Source organism: Borostomias antarcticus (assembly GCF_949987555.1).
Source record: "Borostomias antarcticus genome assembly, chromosome: 9".
Lineage (NCBI taxonomy): Eukaryota > Metazoa > Chordata > Actinopteri > Stomiiformes > Stomiidae > Borostomias > Borostomias antarcticus.
Window position 1 is genome coordinate 2,001,583 of NC_140242.1, and position 21,635 is coordinate 2,023,217.

At 44.1% G+C, this 21,635-nt stretch overlaps 1 protein-coding gene across 1 annotated transcript in view; it reads right to left on the reverse strand.

Annotated features, from left to right (window-relative positions):
* Positions 1 to 5,243: 5,243 nt before the first annotated feature.
* Positions 5,244 to 21,635, reverse strand: part of trpa1b (transient receptor potential cation channel, subfamily A, member 1b) — a gene marked incomplete at both ends in the record, with an annotated part of 29,807 nt that continues 13,415 nt past the window's right edge. Inside the window, 15 exons of the mRNA XM_084443509.1 lie at positions 5,244 to 5,451; positions 5,847 to 5,962; positions 6,168 to 6,269; positions 9,497 to 9,565; positions 10,612 to 10,794; positions 11,335 to 11,464; positions 11,580 to 11,749; positions 12,227 to 12,316; positions 16,069 to 16,228; positions 16,408 to 16,478; positions 16,895 to 16,993; positions 17,244 to 17,303; positions 19,334 to 19,424; positions 20,159 to 20,325; positions 21,350 to 21,464. Coding sequence (XP_084299635.1) covers positions 5,244 to 5,451; positions 5,847 to 5,962; positions 6,168 to 6,269; positions 9,497 to 9,565; positions 10,612 to 10,794; positions 11,335 to 11,464; positions 11,580 to 11,749; positions 12,227 to 12,316; positions 16,069 to 16,228; positions 16,408 to 16,478; positions 16,895 to 16,993; positions 17,244 to 17,303; positions 19,334 to 19,424; positions 20,159 to 20,325; positions 21,350 to 21,464 — 1,831 coding nt within the window. The remainder of the gene's footprint in view (positions 5,452 to 5,846; positions 5,963 to 6,167; positions 6,270 to 9,496; positions 9,566 to 10,611; positions 10,795 to 11,334; positions 11,465 to 11,579; positions 11,750 to 12,226; positions 12,317 to 16,068; positions 16,229 to 16,407; positions 16,479 to 16,894; positions 16,994 to 17,243; positions 17,304 to 19,333; positions 19,425 to 20,158; positions 20,326 to 21,349; positions 21,465 to 21,635) is intronic.

Sequence of the window (21,635 nt, forward strand, 5' to 3'; positions counted from 1 at the left end):
TCTGAATTAGTTACCGGAGGAATTATACATGGAATTCACCAGATGGTATGAAGCCAGCAGGACTGGTAGTATGTGTAAGTTAGCAGTACAGATATTTCAGCAGTCTGCCTATAATTCTCAGAACGTAAGTGAGGTGTTAAACTGGTCTGGAATCAGTGTAAGTGGTGGTGGAGAGACGAATGCTGACCAAACCCTGGGCCATTATGGATGTCTCCCACTCTGGTCAGTCAGAGGAGCACCGTCAGTCACACTGACCGACTGACCCTGCCTCGGAGCAGCAATGAGCGCTTCCGGATGTCCTTCTCACCAGCTGCTATCAGACTCTTCAATATCTCCTGACTGACTGGAGAATATGGACCAGACCCAGCAAACACGCGACGTCAGGGAGACGTTCAGATCATGTCTTAATAACGTCCGTCGGTCCTGAACCCCGTGTGTTCGTCTGCTGGACCCCTCAATATTCAAACGTCTGGCTTGGACCCCTCTAAGACGTCTGTGGACGTGCAGAACGGGTTCAATATCTGAACGTAAAAAAAAAACATTCATTCTGGCTCCTAATTGGATGTCTTTGGACGTCCGAAAAAGACAAAAAAGACATCTAAAAGACGTCTTTTAGACGTGTCTTTGCTCAGTGGGGAGTCAGGCATGGTACAGAATGATCTAGAAGGAGAAGGACAAAGCTACCGTTGCTCATATTCACCTCCCTAAGGGCCATAGCTCCATCCAGACTGAACCACTAGCTTTTCAACCTTCATCAGAGTTCTGTCACATTATTGTCTTCACCATACTTTAACGGTACACTGTCCAGCCCAGAGATGGCACTAAGTGTGTCTATGTCTCCCACAGATGTTTTTTGGTAATAGAAATGTCTGAAGACCTTATCAAAAGTGTCTAATCCCCGGCCCGTTTCACAGAGGGATAGGGTTACTGCAGATGTAAACCCTATTCACACGCGGCCCGCGTGCATCGGGCACAGCTGTTGGCCGTTCCCATGACATCTGGAGCCCTGGCATGGCTAGGGCGTGGCATGGCGGAGAGGAAGCCCTCTATTCCCAGGGTGAGTTGCACAACACTCTGAGCACGCTACCTCTCCTCGTTTCCTCACCTTGTTACCTCTCCTTCATCCACACATCCCTTAGAGGACCCTTAGATTACCTAATTTCCTCCTAGGGGGATCAATAAAGTTTCTATAAAATACACATCCTTGTTATATCACTGCAGCTTAGGTAAGGAAAGAGAGTCAGACTCGCCCCATACTGTACTTGGATGCATACTAGGCTACTTGACTTGTATGAGTACTAGCTCCACACAGATGCGTACTACTTAACTCCTCATATTCAGGTAGTATGTGTCTCAGTGTGGGGCTAGAGTTAGACTATAGAAATCTAAAGCACCAAATACACTTCAGTCCAGGACCATAACAGGTACAGTGATAAGGAACATTAGCTGCAAATGGCAGTAATAAAGATTCAAATGAATTCAAAATGAAGTAGTTCAACTATCAATTTAAATGAGTGATAGCATAGCCCTCTAATGGCATTATCATTCTAATTTCCCCCAGAATATTCCCAGTAAATATGATAGCTGTGAGTAGTCATATCTCTGTAATTGGTGTGAAATTCAGATTTTTTACTACAACAGTCTCACTCGCCAGCGATTAGCTAACTGCGAAGCTGAGAAGCATGCTGGATTTTGGTGTCAGGCTATGCCAAGTTCACTAGAGAGACAGAGGGAGGGAGAAAGAGAGGGAGAGAGGGATGGAGGGAGGAAGATCTACTGTATTGATTCTCTTATTCACTGCCCTGCAGTGAGTTTTCAGGATTGAAGTTTAGTTTTGTGTCTCTTTAGAGCTGTTTTCCTGATCTCTATCTTATTTCAGTCAGTAGGCACCCCAAATTGGTGTCCCACTGTCCCGACCGGGTTAATATTCCTCACATGTCCTTCTCTCACGGGGCCTGATCTCTGACCCAAGCACACATACCATGCTTCCTGTGATCCCGCTCACCTGTAGCCCTCCGTTCCCAGCAGGAGGAGGACGGGGCATCAGGAGGACCTTGGGGATCCCGGCGACGCCCACTCCAACTTGTCATCAGGCTGAGGTATTGAGTTCCCCGTGTCCTTGCCGGCCTGTCAGGCGGGGGCGCCATCTCGTCCCCGCCAGCGCATCCATCAGGGCCGCGGACGCACACACTGACACAGCACGCGTCGCAAGCTGAGGGATTTTATCATGAGATTGATGTTTTCTTTTATTCGCTGTCATATTTATCAAAGGACATGAACAAGCAGCAGTCCGGTGACATATTTTAGCCGCTGGCACAACAGGCTTATATGCCGGGCTTTGGGAAAGGGAGACATCCATTACTCACTTCTCTGTGTAGTTTGGTCAAGAAAAAACTCATTTTCCAACACATCAGGATAACGGATGGTCACATGCTGATTGTATTTGCCATGGGAATAATTACAGTCGGGCGTACAGTGATAAATATCACTTGAGCTTTGACTTAAAGGGATTCTTTAGCATTTGTCTATCAGCGTCAACTCTTAGACGTTGTGACCCTCATCGGTGGCCTCGCCCTCTCTAGTGTGTATCAGAGGCAGAGCGACAGGTGCAGGCTGATGACACAGGAGGGCTTTTTTTTGTTTTGCCTCCCTGCCTCCGTTCCCATGGTCACCACGGCTTCACAGCTGCAGTGGGGAACACATGGTTTGTGACAGCAGCACCACGGCTATTAGGCAAATCAGTGGGAAGATCTGTCTGTGACCCATCCCAACAGTCATCCATATCAGAGGACTTTGAACAACATACAGTACTTTGAATGATATACAGTAAGACAGAAGCACAACGCTGCTGTTTTGTATTCTGCATTGAAAGCTTCAAACTACTGTATGTGTTTTTGATGTATTATACTATTATGGGATGTTAGTGTTAATCCATCATAACCAAACGTCCGCATGACAGCAGATGGTTTACTACAGTGCCTGTCAAGTAAATAAAAAATCACCTGTCTCACCACAACATTTCACTATTACTCATACACTAGTCTATTTACATGTTAGAGTCCTGGTTCCCCAACTTTATATCCTGGTCATCCTACAGCATCCTACATAACGCCTTTTGAATTCTAGTGGCCTCCAAGATGAACAATATATATTTATTAGATTAACAATATATTATTATATACTGTATTATATTATCCATACTGTACTGCCACATCTGCCTCCATGACCAAGTAGTAGTAGTAGTAGTAGTAGTAGTAGTAGTGGTAGAAGTAGTAGTAGTAGTAGTAGTAGTAGTAGTAGTAGTACTGGTAGTAGTAGTAGTAGTAGTATTAGTAGTAGTACTGGTAGTAGTAGTAGTAGTACTAGTAGTAGTAGTAGTAGTAGTAGTAGTAGTAGTAGTAGTAGTAGTAGCAGTACTAGTAGTAGTAGTAGTAGTAGTAGTACTAGTAGTAGTAGTAGTAGTAGTAGTAGCAGCAGTACTAGTAGTAGTAGTAGTAGTAGTAGTAGTAGTAGTAGTGGTAGTAGTGGTAGTAGTAGTAGTAGTTCTAGTAGTAGTAGTAGTAGTAGTAGTAGTATTAGTAGTAGTACTAGTAGTAGTAGTAGTAGTAGTAGTAGTAGTAGTAGTAGTAGTAGTGTAGTAGTAGTAGTAGTAGTAGTAGTACTACTACTACTAGTAGTAGTAGTAGTAGTAGTAGTAGCATATTAAAAAAAGTTAAAGCTGCCATATGTAACTTCCGCATTATGTGCCAGCTACAAACTCAAACTCTACATGGGAACAACCAGGGTGACTAGAGTCCCTGGGTTAGTCTGGTGCGTGGGAGACTAGTGGGATTACAGACCCTGGGCACAGTTGTTGGGTGTAAACCATTCTCTCACACCTTCCAGACTGGGTCTATGGGGGGTGTAGGCCACTGCAGCCAATGGCTATAGCTTGTTGTTTACCCCAGAGAAAGGGAGGAGGAGGAGGCGGCCATGTAATGCCTTGATACACCCGTACAGATCTCTGACAGATGTTGGCTTTTTCACTTTTTTTTCCCAACCCCTGCTTCAAAAGCCAGTGTTAAAAACTGTCAGCTTAGCGTGTCTCATTCAAAGGATGAATCACATACTGTGGAAATTATACAGTTGAAAAAATAGTGGAGTTTAAAGATTATAAGATATAGATGCTGAGAGGGAATCCAGCAGAGCGCGGTGTGAGACATGTCAGTGCACTGATTATTGTCACTTTAGTGCTTCACTCCTTGATGTCTGTGTCCCAAAGCTGAGTCATCATACTGAATGTCATGAATTATATTATCCCTATCCCGGTCTCTCTCGTGGGAAAGGCATACATCCACCACTGACCATGACAAAGCCTTACAAGGTTATTAAGCCCAGGCCTGCTGGGGCCAGTAGAAATTTACATGCTAATTCCTGCACACACACAGAGACCCCTCTTAGGCGTTATAGGAGTAGTAAATGTGTGTCCGTGAATTTTAGTAAGGAACAGTTCAGTTCCTTACAGTGCTCCTATATCGGCCCAAAAGATTTTTTTGTGCTTCACTCAGGGAATTTTGTGTCAGGATCAGTAGCTATATATATGTACCCCCCCTGTCTCTGTGTATGAAATGTTCTACAGTATATAAATAAGGTTTGATTAGAATCTGCCAAGAGAGAACTCGTCAGTGAACCACTCACAGTGGAGCATAATGCCATGATGTAATTCTTTATAAAGTATGCCTCTCCATATAACACACACACACTGACAATCTCTTTCCAACTTTTATTTGCTTAATGTAAATGTAAATGAACTACTAGGCTCTAAATATGGTAGTTTCATATTCACAATACAATTGAAACGCACAGACAAATAACCACATGTCCGTTTGGACTTTTGGACGAGAGCTTGATCAGTAACAGATGTACAGACCATCCTAATAATATCCAACTACAGTCATTGTTGATTAATAAGACAATTAACACATTGTCACAGTATTATGCTCCATTTCCCACATCATAATGCACAGGTATGTCATGCAAAATATACTCATTCATATGCTCATATATCTGTGTTTATAAACCCTAATCTGAAGTTGGTGTTACTGGCCAGTCTATGCTAGTGTTGTATCAGTAAACAGAGTAATCTCAAAGCTTCAGCAGCTAGCTAGGGCACCTTGACGCTGCGTAAGCAAATCCGGGTTATGTCTTAAATGAAACTGTGTATTCCGAGCTCCATTAGCAATTCTGTATTGATTTTTGCACCTTCAACTCTTCTTAGCTTCGATGGCCTTCATCAGTGGGACCCATTTGGACCCCCTGATTGCACTTTGACCCCACTTTGACCTCTGGTTGTAGCTTTTGATCTCTGTGGGTCCATCGTCTTCATCTGCCTCGGTGTTGATCTCCATCTTCTGGATGATGAGCTTCAGGAGGTGGTGCTGTTTGTCCAGTACACCGGACATCTCCTTCATCCTGCATGGGAACACAAACGCTGCTCAGTGTTCTCACATCCACCCGCTGTAGACACCTATCATGCAGGCTTTACTTCAGCAAGATTACTTGCAAATGCACCATGACAGTAAAGCTCTCTGAATTAGATGGGCCTACTCAAATTGAGCACTAGAGGCTGCTCACACCCCAGCCAAAACTCTACTGAGCTGTTCCCTAACCAAATAACATAGTATGGACCGGGCCATAGTAACATAGTATGGACAGGGCCATAACAGTCCATCTGCTGCACATGTTTGTTGTCACTGTCAATGAGTTTCCCTTCGTTTAGCCTCTAGTGAGGTCAGGATGTGACTCTGACCATCATTCTGGCACGGGCATGGCGCTAACAGCTCAGTCTTCACCAGTGGGCCTGTTACCTGTACTTCTGCTTCTGCAGTTCGTACTCCAGGGGGGTAAGGTTCTGGGACTGGGTGTGCAGGTGAGTCTGAACATTGCTGGTGTCCTCTTGACTGAACATCCGTGACAGGTAGTCCTGTTGGAAAGAAAGAGTTTGGATTTTTCCTTTTTTCTAAAGGGAACTACACATTAATAGAACACTTGGAAAAGCATCAAATGAGGACCAAGAGTCTGAAAGCTCCTATTTGGTAACAATCTCTACAGTTATTATCGTATACTGTTGACACCATGGTATTCGATGAATCAACAGTCCCACAGGATGGACAGGTGCCCCAGCTCACCTTGGTGCACTTGCGGTTGGGGTGGACAGTAATGGAGGGTTTGTCCACTCGTTTCATGAACCAGAAAGGCAGCTTTTCCTCAAGATTGGTGTGGAGGTCGATCTGAAATGGGAAATGTATTTAGTAAACTGATCAGCAATTTTCCAATCCTTTACATTGTGGGGTGTTGGGGAAGTTTGAAATTGATTGAAGTGCGTATCTTAACAATTTCTTATTGATATGATACTGGAACTACAAGAAGGACATAACTGTAGCATGGGTTTTCCAAAAACCTGTAGACTAGTTACCTCTTCCCCAGTGAAAACCTGTAGACTAGTTACCTCTGCCCCAGTGAAAACCTGTAGACTAGTTACCTCTGCCCCAGTGAAAACCTGTAGACTAGTTACCTCTGCCCCAGTCAAACCTGTAGACTAGTTACCTCTGCCCCAGTCAAACCTGTAGACTAGTTACCTCTGCCCCAGTGAAAACCTGTAGACTAGTTACCTCTGCCCCAGTCAAACCTGTAGACTAGTTACCTCTGCCCCAGTCAAACCTGTAGACTAGTTACCTCTGCCCCAGTCAAACCTGTAGACTAGTTACCTCTGCCCCAGTCAAACCTGTAGACTAGTTACCTCTGCCCCAGTCAAACCCTGTAGACTAGTTACCTCTGCCCCAGTCAAACCTGTAGACTAGTTACCTCTGCCCCAGTCAAACCTGTAGACTAGTTACCTCTGCTCTGCCCCAGTCAAACCTGTAGACTAGTTACCTCTGCCCCAGTGAAACCCTGTAGACTAGTTACCTCTGCCCCAGTCAAACCTGTAGACTAGTTACCTCTGCCCCAGTCAAACCTGTAGACTAGTTACCTCTGCCCCAGTGAAACCTGTAGACTAATAACCTCTGCCCCAGTGAAACCTGTAGACTAGTTACCTCTGCCCCAGTCAAACCTGTAGACTAGTTACCTCTGCCCCAGTGAAAACCTGTAGACTAGTTACCTCTGCCCCAGTGAAAACCTGTAGACTAGTTACCTCTGCCCCAGTGAAACCTGTAGACTAGTTACCTCTGCCCCAGTGAAACCTGTAGACTAGTTACCTCTGCCCCAGTGAAACCTGTAGACTAGTTACCTCTGCCCCAGTGAAAACCTGTAGACTAGCTACCTCTGCCCCAGTCAAACCTGTAGACTAGTTACCTCTGCCCCAGTGAAAACCTGTAGACTAGTTACCTCTGCCCCAGTCAAACCTGTAGACTAGTTACCTCTGCCCCAGTGAAAACCTGTAGACTAGTTACCTCTGCCCCAGTCAAACCTGTAGACTAATTACCTCTGTCCCAGTCAAACCTGTAGACTAGTTACCTCTGCCCCAGGGAAAACCTGTAGACTAGTTACCTCTGCCCCAGTGAAAACCTGTAGAATAATTACCTCTGCCCCAGTGAAAACCTGTAGACTAGTTACCTCTGCCCCAGTCAAACCTGTAGACTAGTTACCTCTGCCCCAGTGAAAACCTGTAGACTAGTTACCTCTGCCCCAGTCAAACCTGTAGACTAGTTACCTCTGCCCCAGTGAAAACCTGTAGACTAGTTACCTCTGCCCCAGTGAAACCTGTAGACTAGTTACCTCTGCCCCAGTCAAACCTGTAGACTAGTTACCACTGCCCCAGTCAAACCTGTAGACTAGTTACCTCTGCCCCAGTGAAAACCTGTAGACTAGTTACCTCTGCCCCATTGAAAACCTGTAGACTAGTTACCTCTGCCCCAGTGAAACCTGTAGACTAGTTACCTCTGCCCCAGTGAAAACCTGTAGACTAGTTACCTCTGCCCCAGTGAAAACCTGTAGACTAGTTACCTCTGCCCCAGTCAAACCTGTAGACTAGTTACCTCTGCCCCAGTGAAAACCTGTAGACTAGTTACCTCTGCCCCAGTAAAACCTGTAGACTAGTTACCTCTGCCCCAGTGAAAACCTGTAGACTAGTTATCTCTGCCCCAGTCAAACCTGTAGACTAATTACCTCTGCCCCAGTGAAAACCTGTAGACTAGTTACCTCTGCCCCAGTGAAAACCTGTAGACTAGTTATCTCTGCCCCAGTCAAACCTGTAGACTAGTTACCTCTGCCCCAGTCAAACCTGTAGACTAGTTACCTCTGCCCCAGTCAAACCTGTAGACTAGTTACCTCTGCCCCAGTGAAAACCTGTAGACTAATTACCTCTGCCCCAGTGAAAACCTGTAGACTAGTTACCTCTGCCCCAGTGAAAACCTGTAGACTAGTTACCTCTGCCCCAGGGAAAACCTGTAGACTAATTACCTCTGCCCCAGTGAAACCTGTAGACTAGTTACCTCTGCCCCAGTCAAACCTGTAGACTAGTTACCTCTGCCCCAGTCAAACCTGTAGACTAGTAACCTCTGCCCCAGTGAAACCTGTAGACTAGTTACCTCTGCCCCAGTGAAAACCTGTAGACTAGTTACCTCTGCCCCAGTGAAAACCTGTAGACTAGTTACCTCTGCCCCAGTCAAACCTGTAGACTAATTACCTCTGCCCCAGTCAAACCTGTAGACTAGTTACCTCTGCCCCAGTGAAACCTGTAGACTAATTACCTCTGCCCCAGTCAAACCTGTAGACTAGTTACCTCTGCCCCAGTCAAACCTGTAGACTAATTACCTCTGCCCCAGTCAAACCTGTAGACTAGTTATCTCTGCCCCAGTGAAACCTGTAGACTAATTACCTCTGCCCCAGTCAAACCTGTAGACTAGTTACCTCTGCCCCAGTCAAACCTGTAGACTAATTACCTCTGCCCCAGTCAAACCTGTAGACTAGTTATCTCTGCCCCAGTCAAACCTGTAGACTAGTTATCTCTGCCCCAGTCAAACCTGTAGACTAGTTACCTCTGCCCCAGTGAAAACCTGTAGACTAGTTACCTCTGCCCCAGTGAAAGCGCAGGGCGAAAGGTAATGTTTTCAGAGACGTGTGTCTGTCCGTCTGTTAGCAGGATTACACAAAAACTACCAGACTGATTTTCACAAAACTCAGTGGAAGGGTGGAGCATGGGCCGACTTAGAACCCATTACATCTGGGAGTGGATCCGAATCACGGGACGGATCCACCAGCCACCCAAACACGGGGGGGATTGAAACTGCCATATATCGACATGGGAAGGTCACAGAGACACAGGGTTTGGACTGGAATAAAGCTCTTGGCCTTACCAAACAAATCCTGCTCACATGCATGTGCACGCGCAATACATGAAATGCATATCATGGGTGGAAGTCAATGCTCTCCGAGCACCATTTCTAGTCTGTATATAAATTCAATATAATTGATTGATTGATTGTCAGTGGATTGAATGCAGTCAGTTTCTACTCACTTGCATGGCTATTCTCTTCAGAGCAGCATTTCTCTGGATCTCAGCGATGTCTCCTACTGCCAAACCGATCTAACACAGCCAAAGTGAGACAAATGAGAGCTAATGACATACGCTGTTTAGTGATTAGCGTCAACAACTAGCATTGACCGTTCCTGTGAAAAAGGGAGGTCCGTGTTAGTAGTCAATAGGTGGCAGCTTCCTCAAATATACTACAATGCCCCCTAATGTAATATTGTCAAATGTCTAAAGGAAAAGATAGGAAAAGAAATAGGCAGCACTCCAAAATGCGTATAATGTATATTTTATTGCCCACTCACACAAGGGACTTTTCAGGCCATGCCCTTCCTCTGTGCTGTGTTGACTGGTGAAGTCAACCGAGGATTTCTCATCATGATTTCGGATTGATGATTTATGTTCACAGATTGAAATCATGATGAGAGATCCGCGGTGGCACGACACTTCACCAGTCTTCAACACAGCGTCAGTGAACTGAGTGACTGGGTATACAGACAGTAAACAGACCACAGAGAGGTGGCGATAGAGACAAGGTTCTTCTGCAGAGAGAGACATACTGGATACACTACTTAGACACCCTCATGCCTAATGGACTGAATGAGGAAATCTCTTTTTCATGTTTTTTTGTGAAACGGAAGAAAAACTTTCTTTATTCAATTTGTTTTAATTTGTTCTAGTGTCTTAATTTGTCTTTAGTTTATTGTATCTTATTTTATTCACAGGTTGAATACCAATGTAATCTACAATTGATGAGATCTTAGACATAAGCTCACTAATGACATTGTTAACACCTGTTTGACATGCATAGTAACGAGGTGACCGCCTATAATTACACACCCGTGCACGCTCACCCCTCATTACCAGAACACTGAGGAAGGGCATCGCCCCAAACGCCCCTTGTGTGGCAATAAAATATACATTATACACAATTTGGAGTGCTGCCTATTTCTTCTCCTGTTTCTGAGTATGGACATTTCCATTATAGGACCACCCATTGCATGCAAGACTATAATACTATAAGTGAGTTGAGCGTGTCCCTCCTTTTTTCATAAAGGAAAGGATAAAAAGAAAGGAACCCCAACTCCTGTTGAGATGCTTACCAAGAGGTTCATGAGCAGTATGGGCATGATAAGAACAAAGTTCACAATGAAAACGTATGTGATTCCAGAGAAGGCCAGTTCATTATTTAGGTAGGCCTCCAAGAAGTTGCTCTGGTAGTTGAGCTCTCCAACCATCATCACAAACGTCTGCATCACTGAGAGGTCTAGACGGCTGAACTCACTCTACCAGGAACAAAGGAAACAGACATACTATGATGTCATTAACATTAACACCTCTTATTAATGCAAATAAATAATAATAACAACAACAACAACAATAATAATAATAATAATAACAATAGTAATAATAATAATAGTAATATTATTAATACAATAATTTGACTATTATTATTATTATTATTACTACTACTATAGTATGCATTACATTTATATAGCACCTTTCTAGACACCCAAGTACGCTTTACATGAGAGAGAAGTCAACAGACAACAGAGAGAGACCAGAACAAAAGGGGCACATAAACTTGTTAACTAACAACTAGCTAACTAACTAACTAACTAACTAACTAATTATCTATCTAGCTAACTAACTAACGAACTAACTAACTAACTAACTAACTAACTAACTAACTAACTAACTAACTAACTAACTAACTAACAACTGACTAACTACAGGCTGAAGGCCTTGGAAATGATTGAAGCGTTCAGTTTAAGACCTAGTGTAATTCTTCATCACACACATACTCATGAGCTGGCTCTTTTCACCTGGTTGAGCATGACGGCGTAGAAGGCCAGTCCAAAGGCCAAGATCATGAAGAAGAACAGCATTATTATGCTCATGAACGTCTTGGCGATCTCTGTAAACATCACCACGTAAATCCCGAAACGCTGAAACCTGAGGGCAGGGGAGACAAAAATAATTTGTATCACTCATGCCAATGACGTGAAAATAGGCCTGAGAAAGTTGACAAAAAGTCTTAGCATGCTTATAAATGTCCATACTATGTAACCTTTGGAGGTAGAGTAGGAAGTTGACCCAGGACACTAAAATGGCGTATGCCCCGGCCTCCCAGTGTAAGGATCCCTCTGCATTGAAGAACAGTGGAATGACGAAGAGCAGAGAGAGGATGGCCGTGGTCCAGTCTGACATGTTTGAAACATCCTTTAAGTATTTCAACCTCTTTGAGGGGGGAAATAATACGAGATGAGTGTAAGAGAGGCGAATCCAGACTTGAGACAAGCTGCGCTACGATGTATTATCACAACCCACAACTTAGACCTTTGGTCAAGACTATTACACTGGTCAAGACTAGTACACTGGCTATTGCTTTTGTACCATCTAAGCCCAAGAGGAAGTACTTTGGGTTCTTGAAATGTGCTTAATAAATCTGATGTATTATTATTATTATTATTATTATTATTATTATTATTATAAGACAATCAATTATCCAACAGCTTCCTGTGTAGAGACCCATAAGGCACTCTAGCTGCAATGCAAGGCAGGGAGAGTCTCCATGATGACGTTCAGTCATGTGTGTATAAATCACAGAGGTGCAGGTCTATCATGGCTGATGAAATACGAGGCCCGCCTCCGACGGGGGTGGGTGTGGGGAGATTTATGGTACAGTATGATGACACAGGCAAGACTGCAGGGTACCTGCTGTGAGATCTGCACCACTTCCTTCACGACGGCGTAGATGTTCATGATGAGTACCATCACCATGCTGATAGACAGGAAGACACTCTGCTGTGGAGAGGTAATGAGACCGAGCTTCAGAGTCATGCAGCAAATGGACTAGGTAGTGTCAAACTGTGGGGTGAAGGTTTGACCATGCCTATCGGTCAGCAGAACCATTTCTGAGCGAGCTGATGCAGGAGTTTGGTCACATGGTCACATTTGGACACTTCAGCCACCCCTGAGTGGCTGGGTGGGTAAAGTGGGGGCAAACTTACACCAGCTTTACAGTATATAGAGAGCTTTGGCATTGATTCTTTGTATTTTACTGTTTCTTTTGGATTTCTTCTGATTTCTGAACCAGACAGGTAAAGGATACAGCAAAACTTTAGCCATTGGACTAGCCATTGGACTGCTAAGAGAAGTAGAGTAATGAGAGTGTGTAGGTTAAAGGTCAAAGAGGGAGTCTGAAACACTGTGAATCTTATTCTCTATAAGTAGCACTAGAAGTACCACAGTATATAAAAGGCGCTTACAGGAGTAAGCAGGAATGTCTACACCCAGGGGATTCCAATTCCAATGACAGCGCACCCCCCAAAAAAATTGTGCGCACTGCGCGTGCTTCGTTGGTCCTGGCTTACCCGGTTCTAGGACCCACCAGACTCCACTGACCCCTAAGTGCGTAGTTTCTCTCCCTTTCTGCGTGTGTGTACGGGGTGTGCGGGCGGGGCGGGTTTGGGGGGCATTGGGAGTAATAACAATGTCGGAGAAGACCCTGTGCAAGACCCCACGGTACGCTACTGCAATATTCGCATATTTTTCATTTTGTTGAACTAACTTCATAGGGTAGGCTAGAGCAAGAGGGTTAGCATGCTGCACCTGCCTCCAGTCCCCGTCCTAATATATGTTTTTGTTGTTGTTGATCTCATTATTTTGCTTCAGCGGATTTGTCAACACGTTTCGACGTGACAAATCGCGGGAGTGCAGACTTCGGGAACATGCTTTGTTTACATGTAGCAACTATAGTCAAGAAAACCAAATTTTTCTTTATTGTTTTGTGGATGTCTAGTTGTTGAGTCTAATGTTGTTCTAGGGTGTGTTGTGATTATTTGAATTAATCACCCAGAGCTCGTTCCAACCTAGGAATGACTGCTTTTACTGTCAGTGCTCCAAACTCCTGGAATGCCCTCCAAAGCACTTTTAAAATGGCTACCCTCCCTTCGTTTGGTCATTTTAGAACTATGGTTTCTGAATTTTGCACATCTTACTGTAATTGTCTTTAGCTGTATTTCTTGTTCTGTTCTTATTTATTTTAACTTATTTTACTCTATTTTCAGGTTGTGCTTTTAGTGTTATTATTGCCTTACCTCTGTTTTATTCATGTTTTATCTCTGTACTATTTTATCTATTTTACTCGTCGTCACTGTAAATGAGGGCAACCTCAGTGTCCTTCGAGTTTAAATAAAGGTTATTGACATACTAATCATCTCATTAGTTAGGCTACTGACTATGTTGATGAGAGTGATAATCTCAGATCCTGTTTGAATAGTACTGTATGAGAAACAGAAGCTGAACTCTGGTTGGCCTGAGCTGTAACAATGAACACCTGCCGAGGTCAGATTGAGTTCGTCCAGAGAAAAGTGCAGTGTACGGGATTTAAGAAGCATGAAAAGATCAGGAAAAAACAGTTAAGGTTAGGAAAAAGGATAGGATAGGGATAAACAGACTATCATGAAGTGAGGCAAGTTGAGAAGTTTGGATATGAACTTACTGTCATTAAGTAAGGAAAGTTAAAGCACATGAGGTCATTAAATGGGGAGAATTGAGAGCTATGGTTGTCATTAAGTAAGGATAATTAAAGCACATGTCATTAAATAATACTATTTATAATTGAGAGCTATGGTTATAAACTGTTTAAAAAAATGTCCACTGGAGGTTTCAGAAACCTAATGGTGTCTAATCTAATTGACTCTGCACTTGGTGTGGGGGCAGTAAGGGGAATCCAGTGACACCATTAGAGAGAGGGGTGTTTGTCAGGCTTGAAGGGCGTGAACTTAAAGAACTCCAGAATCCATACTCTGTTTATTGCTGTATCAACTCTGAGCCAAGCAATAAAACGTTTTCATCAGACTCTTAATTTTGAGACTTTGAAGATTGAGCCAAACCAAGAAAACTTTGACCCAACAGGTTGACTTCTCCTTTAAGTAATCGGACATGGTCATTACCTAGGCTATGCATGATGATGAACGATACTAAAAGTAATCGGACATAAAATGACCATGTTAAAGGCAAACCGATCTGGCCAACAAGGCCACATGAATCCCTGTCTGTATGCATCTTCATCAGGACAGGACAGATGGAGAGGGATGTGAACCTATGACGGGACAGATGGAGAGGGATGTGAACCTATGATGGGACAGATGGAGAGGGATGTGAACCTATGACAGGACAGATGGAGAGGGATGTGAACCTATGATGGGTGACCCCCTTCTTCAGCATGTTCCACCTGCCAGTATCGCCTCTACTCCTTTAGAGATGTAGTGACTACATAAGTGGGTATACTCTGAAAGCTAAATTGCATAAATGTTAGTTTTTACATACATTAATGGTCGTTAAAGAAGTGAGTATACTGTGTGTCCATGGATAAAGAAGTGGGTCTACTCTAGGTCCATGGATAAAGAAGTGAGTATACTGTGTGTCCATGGATAAAGAAGTGGGTATGCTGTGTGTCCATGGATAAAGAAGTGGGTATGCTGTGTGTCCATGGATAAAGAAGTGAGTATACTGTGTGTCCATGGATAAAGAAGTGGGTCTACTCTGGGTCCATGGATAAAGAAGTGAGTATACTGTGTGTCCATGGATAAAGAAGTGGGTATACTGTGTGTCCATGGATAAAGAAGTGGGTATACTGTGGGTCCATGGATAAAGAAGTGGGTATACTGTGGGTCCATGGATAAAGAAGTGGGTATACTGTGTGTCCATGGATAACGAAGTGGGTATACTGTGGTTCCATGGATAAAGAAGTGGGTATACTGTGGGTCCATGGATAAAGAAGTGGGTATACTGTGTGTCCATGGATAAAGAAGTGGGTCTACTGTGGGTCCATGGATAAAGAAGTGAGTATACTGTGTGTCCATGGATAAAGAAGTGGGTCTACTTCGTATATATCCGTATACACCTCTTTGTATAGTTTGTCTTTAAGATTAAGCCACCCTGTGAATCATTATGTACTAAAGTACTAAACAATACAGTTGTATACCCATGAGTTACTCCTAATTCAAACCATTCTGGCAAGGTTTCCCCCCGAGCATTCTGCCTATTTTATTCTAACACAATGATGTAATTATTCCTGTCTAAAAGAATCTGCTCCCATTTCATTGGAGCCCTCACACCAATTATTCCAGCCTTGTCGTCAGCACCTGGTACAGAGTGCCAACTATGATTAGCATCTCTTGACCATCAGAGACTCACAAGTCAGTCTCTAAATGCTTCGCTCAACTAGAGAGTGAGGAGTTTAAAGTGGGTGGAAACAATCTGAGAGTAAAAACAACAACTGCTGCATTGCAGAACCAATCCAAAGTCTTTAGGGCGTAGCTTTGTTCAGGCTTGAACCAATCCAAAGTCTTTAGGGCGTAGCTTTGTTCAGGCTTGAACCAATCCAAAGTCTTTAGGGCGTAGCTTTGTTCAGGCTTGAACCAATTTAAAGAAGCAGGCGTAGTCTTGTTACCGGCCCTTCTCGCCGGCCGAGTATTTCAACATAGAAAACCGCAGACATTGGGAAGGAGGAGATCTCAGACTGTCTGGTATCACAAGACTACACGTACCTCCGTGAAGGATATGGGCACCATGGTGACTGAGGTGACGTTGCCGGGGCTGGTGGTGTTCACTGTGGGCCTGAGGGTCACTATGAGGTGGGTGAGGGGCAGCAGGCCCAGCAGGTACACAAACAGATTGAGGAGGTGTGCCATGCTCCCATACGCCACCCTGCAAGAAGGGAATAGCAGGGGAACGGAGTACTGAAAAATTCACAGCAAACAGCAAAGAAGATTAGTCTGTATGGTGGTTGAAAACATGTTTAAACATGGTTCATTTAAACATGTTCAGGAGTGTCATACAGTACCACATTGGTTACGGTCTCAGTCCTAGTCATTGTGAATACAAACCACTTCATCTCCAGGTATTTCTCACAGACGGGGTGGGAGAGCAGCTCGATGCGGTTGTATTGCACCATTGCCTGTGTAAACACAAGCAGAAAAATTACTAAATATAACAACTTCTCTGTCAAGAAGATGTGACACTGTCAACAAAAGCTGAACGATTTAATGAATATATATTATTGCTGTTCCAGACTGGGCAACTAGGTTTGCTATCAGTAAAACACATTCACCCATTACAGTGGTGGTGGGAATTGAATATTTGGGGGGTATTTCGGGGTATGATTACTCCCCTTTGTCTATAAAGTAAGAAAATGCCCCTTCCACATAACTTTACATCACTCTAGCTTACAGCATTGGGTTGTACAGTTGATAGGCTTTAGGGTAGGCTCTCTGTGAATGCCTGGAACAGTTTGTTATATCTGGCCTAGTACAATCTTTAGTACAAAAGGAGTTGATGAAAGGGAATTGGATAGAGAAAGGTTATACTGCTTACATTCAGCGCGGCTAGTGGCTGGATATTCATGATTTTGTTGGTCTTCTTGTGCTTCTGTATTGCTAGCGGAGGTTGAAGCCATTGGAAATTATATTCAATCTACATGTACATGAAAGAGATTTACACATCATTTATTTATTCTGTAAAGCACTGTGCGCTACATTTGCTTGTATGAACAGTGCTATATAAATAAAGTTGACTTTGACATCAGCACCTTACAGTCTCTGTGTTAATTCAAGACATGTATGCACCATATTAATAACACTGATGATTCAATAGAAGATAATGCAGTCTATTTCTATGGTGTATTTTCTTAATTATGCTGGCGTGTGTTGTAAAAGAGACCTACATTGTAGTCAGGACTGCTGGCATCATGCTCTGACTCTTTCACACAAGTGTCCAGCAGGTGCTGCCCAGTCAAAAGAGAGGAGAATTACAATCCTATCTGAAGGCCCACACAGGTAACACAATGCACTTCTCCTACAAGTAATGCTCAAATGTCGGAGAATCTACTGCAGAGTTATGTAAAGATGATATAAGATAGCAATGATTCATCATAACTGTGTAGTTTGATAGATATAAGAAGAAGAAGAAGAAGAATGAATTTTATTTATATAACACACTTTAAAATGCAGGACAAATCTCAAGGTGCTTCACAGAGTGCAGTAAAAAACAACATAAAACATAAATGGCAATAACTGGCTAAAATAATTTAACATAATTCAAACTAGGATTAAAATATTACATATGAAAATAAAATAAAAATTAGTATTTAATGACTAGAGCAAACTATAGTATCCTGTCTAGGATCAATGATTTAAAAACATAAAAGCATTTCTACAGGAGGATCCTAGTGGAAGGAATGGAACATGTGAATTTTTAGACTAGATTTAAAAGCAGTGATGGATTCTGAGGCCCGGATGTTTCCTGGGAGCTGGTTCCACAGGCGTGGCCCCAGGGTGAAGAAGGCTCGGTCACTCATTGTAGCCAGAGGACAGCTAGCATGTTCAGTTCGCTGTCTGACCGGAGGGACCTAGATGGGGGCTTGGAGGAAATGAGTTCTTGGAGGTAGGTGGGACCAGTGTGGTTGATTGCTTTGAATTCCAGGAGGAGGAGCTTGAAGGTGATGCGTTGGTTGATGGGAAGCCAGTGGAGGGAGTGAAGGACGGGGGTGATGTGTTCTGATTTTCGGGTTTTGGTGAGAACCCGGGCAGCACTGTTTTGAACATATTGCAATCGCTGGATGGTTTTGGTGGGGACTGGGGAGTCCTGCAAGCAGGGAGTTGCAATAGTCAATACGGGAGGGGTCGAAAGCATGGACCAGTTTTTCAGCGTCAAGCGGGGAGAGTATGGGTCTTAACTTTGAAATGTTTCTCAGGTGGTAGAATGACGTTTGGCAGACAGCTTTGACATGTGAGTCAAATGACAGCATTTGGTCGTGTTTGACACCCAGGCTGGTGACCAGTGAGTCGAGGGGGATGGTGTGACCGTCGATGGTGATATGGGAGATGCCAGCCTGTTTGCTTTGATGGGGAGTGCCGATGACGATGGCTTCTGTCTTGCTTCCATTGAGTTGGAGAGAATTGTTGTTCATCCTATGGCGGATGTCAGCAAGACAGTTGGTAGCCTGGGTGATAGCCAGATGTTTGTCAGGGGAGGTTTGGAGGTAGACTTGAGTGTTGTCAGTGTAGGAGTGGAAGTTGATGTTATGGCTTCTGAGTATCTTTCCAAGGGGGAGCATGTAAACCAGGAAGAGCAGAGGCCCCAAGACTGACCCCTGTGGGACACCAGAGGTAACACTCCTGATACTGGAGGTGAGTCTGCCCAGAGCAACATACTCTTGTCTTCCCAAGATGTAGGACTGGAAGAAGTCAAGGGTGGTGCCTGTGACTCCTACCTCCTGGAGACGCTGACACAGGGTACCATGATCCACTGTGTCAAACCATGATCCACTGTGTCAAACCATAATCCACTGTGTCAAACCATGATCCACTGTGTCAAACCATAATCCACTGTGTCAAACCATGATCCACTGTCTCAAACGCAGCACTCAAGTCCAACAGGATCAGTAGGCTAGGGGATCCGGAGTCTGCCGCCATCAGGATGTCATTTGTGACTCTCACCAATGCTGTCTCGGCGCTGTGTGATGGTCTGAACCCAGACTGGAAGGTCTCATAAAAGTTCCGGGATGGAGTATGTCAACATTCTGCCAGGCGCCGAAGGAGTTAGCCAGGTGCTAGCTAGCTGTAAGCCATGGGCAGGCATTTGTTTGATGGGCAAACAAACAAGTTTGTTTGTAAGCAAACAAACTCCTGAGTTTCAACAACATTCCAACCTACGCCACAGCCATTAAACATCTTGGACTTCTCCACCGACCTCGCTATATACATCGAAGCTCCTAGATATGAAATAGGTTGGGCTGGAGACTAATGGGCTTACCTTGTAAGTATCTGGCAGAAACTCGATCATGTCCTGTATGGGGAATCTCTGTCCGGTCCCACATTTGAATGTTGAAATGGCCTCAGTGCATCTGTTACAAACCAATAAGCCAAATTATAGCTACTGTAGGTTTGTAAATACAGTTCTATGAAGGGGCTACGTTCAGACTGGTATATTAAGTAAGTAAATAAGTAAGTAAGTAATATTCCCATCGTGAAGGCGGTATCAACTGAGATTTATGCATACACTCGCTTCAGCCAATCACAATGTAGCAGCCTCATTGTATATAAGCCCCTGGCATCTAATATCTTATCCTGTGAACAATTCAGCAAGACTGATGGGGTCTATTGGGAGGCAGCTCTAAGGTGCTCCACCTCCTTCTAAGAGTGTGCCTGAATGCAGATACGTTCTTCGGAAAGGCACAGATAAAGCCTTGGAAACAGATATTTTTTCTATCCAAATTTCTTCGTTATTATTCGGAGGGAAAAAAAACATGCAGGTCATCCTCATTAGCATATTGTTATGTTGATGAGCGAATCACAGGAGACGTCGCGCTAATCTGATGAGACCACTGGCAACGCCTACAGCGAGGTGGTAAGAGAAGGACACTTCTGGCTGAAGCGAGTGTATGTATACATTTCAGTTATTACCACTGTCGTGGGAGAATACCAATAAGGCCATAGCCCCTAAGGGGTGGAGCCTCCTGACATAGAAATAAGTAAGCTACAGTATGGTACTGTATCTACTGTATAAACAAGTGCCAAGTGTTGAGGGGATGTTTATGTCCCATCTACAGTAATAATGACATTGTTGTAACTGACTAACCTGTCACTGTCAATGACGGCGTTGACCACATCCTGCCTCCCATTGTGCAGTGCATCATGGAGAAAGGAGGCGTGGCCCTTGTTGAGGATGAACTCCGCCCCCCTCATTAGCATGAGTTTCACCGCGGCAGCATGCCCCTCCCTGGCAGCCACATGCAGCGCTGTGTTCTAATGTGTCAGAGAGGCAGGCAGCAGACAAAGACAGCTCACTCATCTACTCATGTAGGACATTGATGGACATTTTAACTGTGAAAGGGACGTAGCAAGGCCAGGCTAACAATTACACACCTAATTTTACTTCAGCACACCAACTGAGCATCGTCCTCTGAACAAGACGTACTGGTATGGTGGTTCAATCAGGTGTGAAACTGTTCAGTGGCAACAAAAGCCTGGATCCATATTAAGACTTCACACTCGTACATATAGAGTAATATACATAATCTGACTCTGATTTATGCATATAATCTGACTCTGATTTAAAACAACAATCACCGCCATTCAACAAAGAATCCTGACATTTGCTTATGTAGTATTGTGCTGCACGTTACTCTGTGAGACGAAAACTGTCATTACCTTCCCCCCAGCGACAGCGCAGGGCGAGAGGTAATGTTTTCAGTGGCGTGTGTTCGTTGGTTGGGTGTTTCTTTAGCAGGCTTACGCAAAAACTACCAGACCTATTTTCATGAAACTCGGCAGAGGAGTGTAGCATGGTCCAACTTAAAACCCATGAAATTTTGGAACAGATCCACAAATAAAAACAAAACTTGGAACAAAGCCAGTTCCCCGTACGGGGGTGCTAGAGACACGGGGTTTGGACTGGGGTGTGCGGGGGGGAGAGCCCGGAGTACACCGAACCGCCCCCCATCAACTGTAACCCAAAGGGAGTGCTACCGTCCAAACACGGCCCCCGCCCATTCACCTCCATTCATTTTTTGGACTTGGGTTCGGGTGCAAAAATCCCTCCCATTCATTGTCAATGAGGGGGACTGAAACGGCCCTATCTCAACATGGGAAGGTCACAGAGACACGTGGTTTGGACTGGCAAAAAGCTCTCCACCTAACAAATGCAGTAATACCAAACATGTCCTGCTCGCATGCACAGAGCCATGACATGCATTCATGGGCGGAGGTCTGTGCTCTCCGAGCACCATTTCTCGTATTATTATACTATAATATTAAAACAATTCCACACCCCATCCTCGTCGGTCTTGTCCAGCAGTTTGATGTTTGCGGCCAGAAGGATTTTCATGGTCTGTGTGTATCCCTCAGCCACAGCGTAGTGTAAACAGGTCCACCCTTTGTAATCACTGGAGAAACAGACAAGCATCCAGCATGGTTAAGACGCAACAGCACTCCATCAGAGCTTCGAAGAAAACATTACACTGGTTGGTTGCATCACCACAATTAGTATGAAATGACGCATCACTAATGTCAGTCTGTGGCACTAGTGATGTGACAGGTTAAGTCTGGTTTATTGA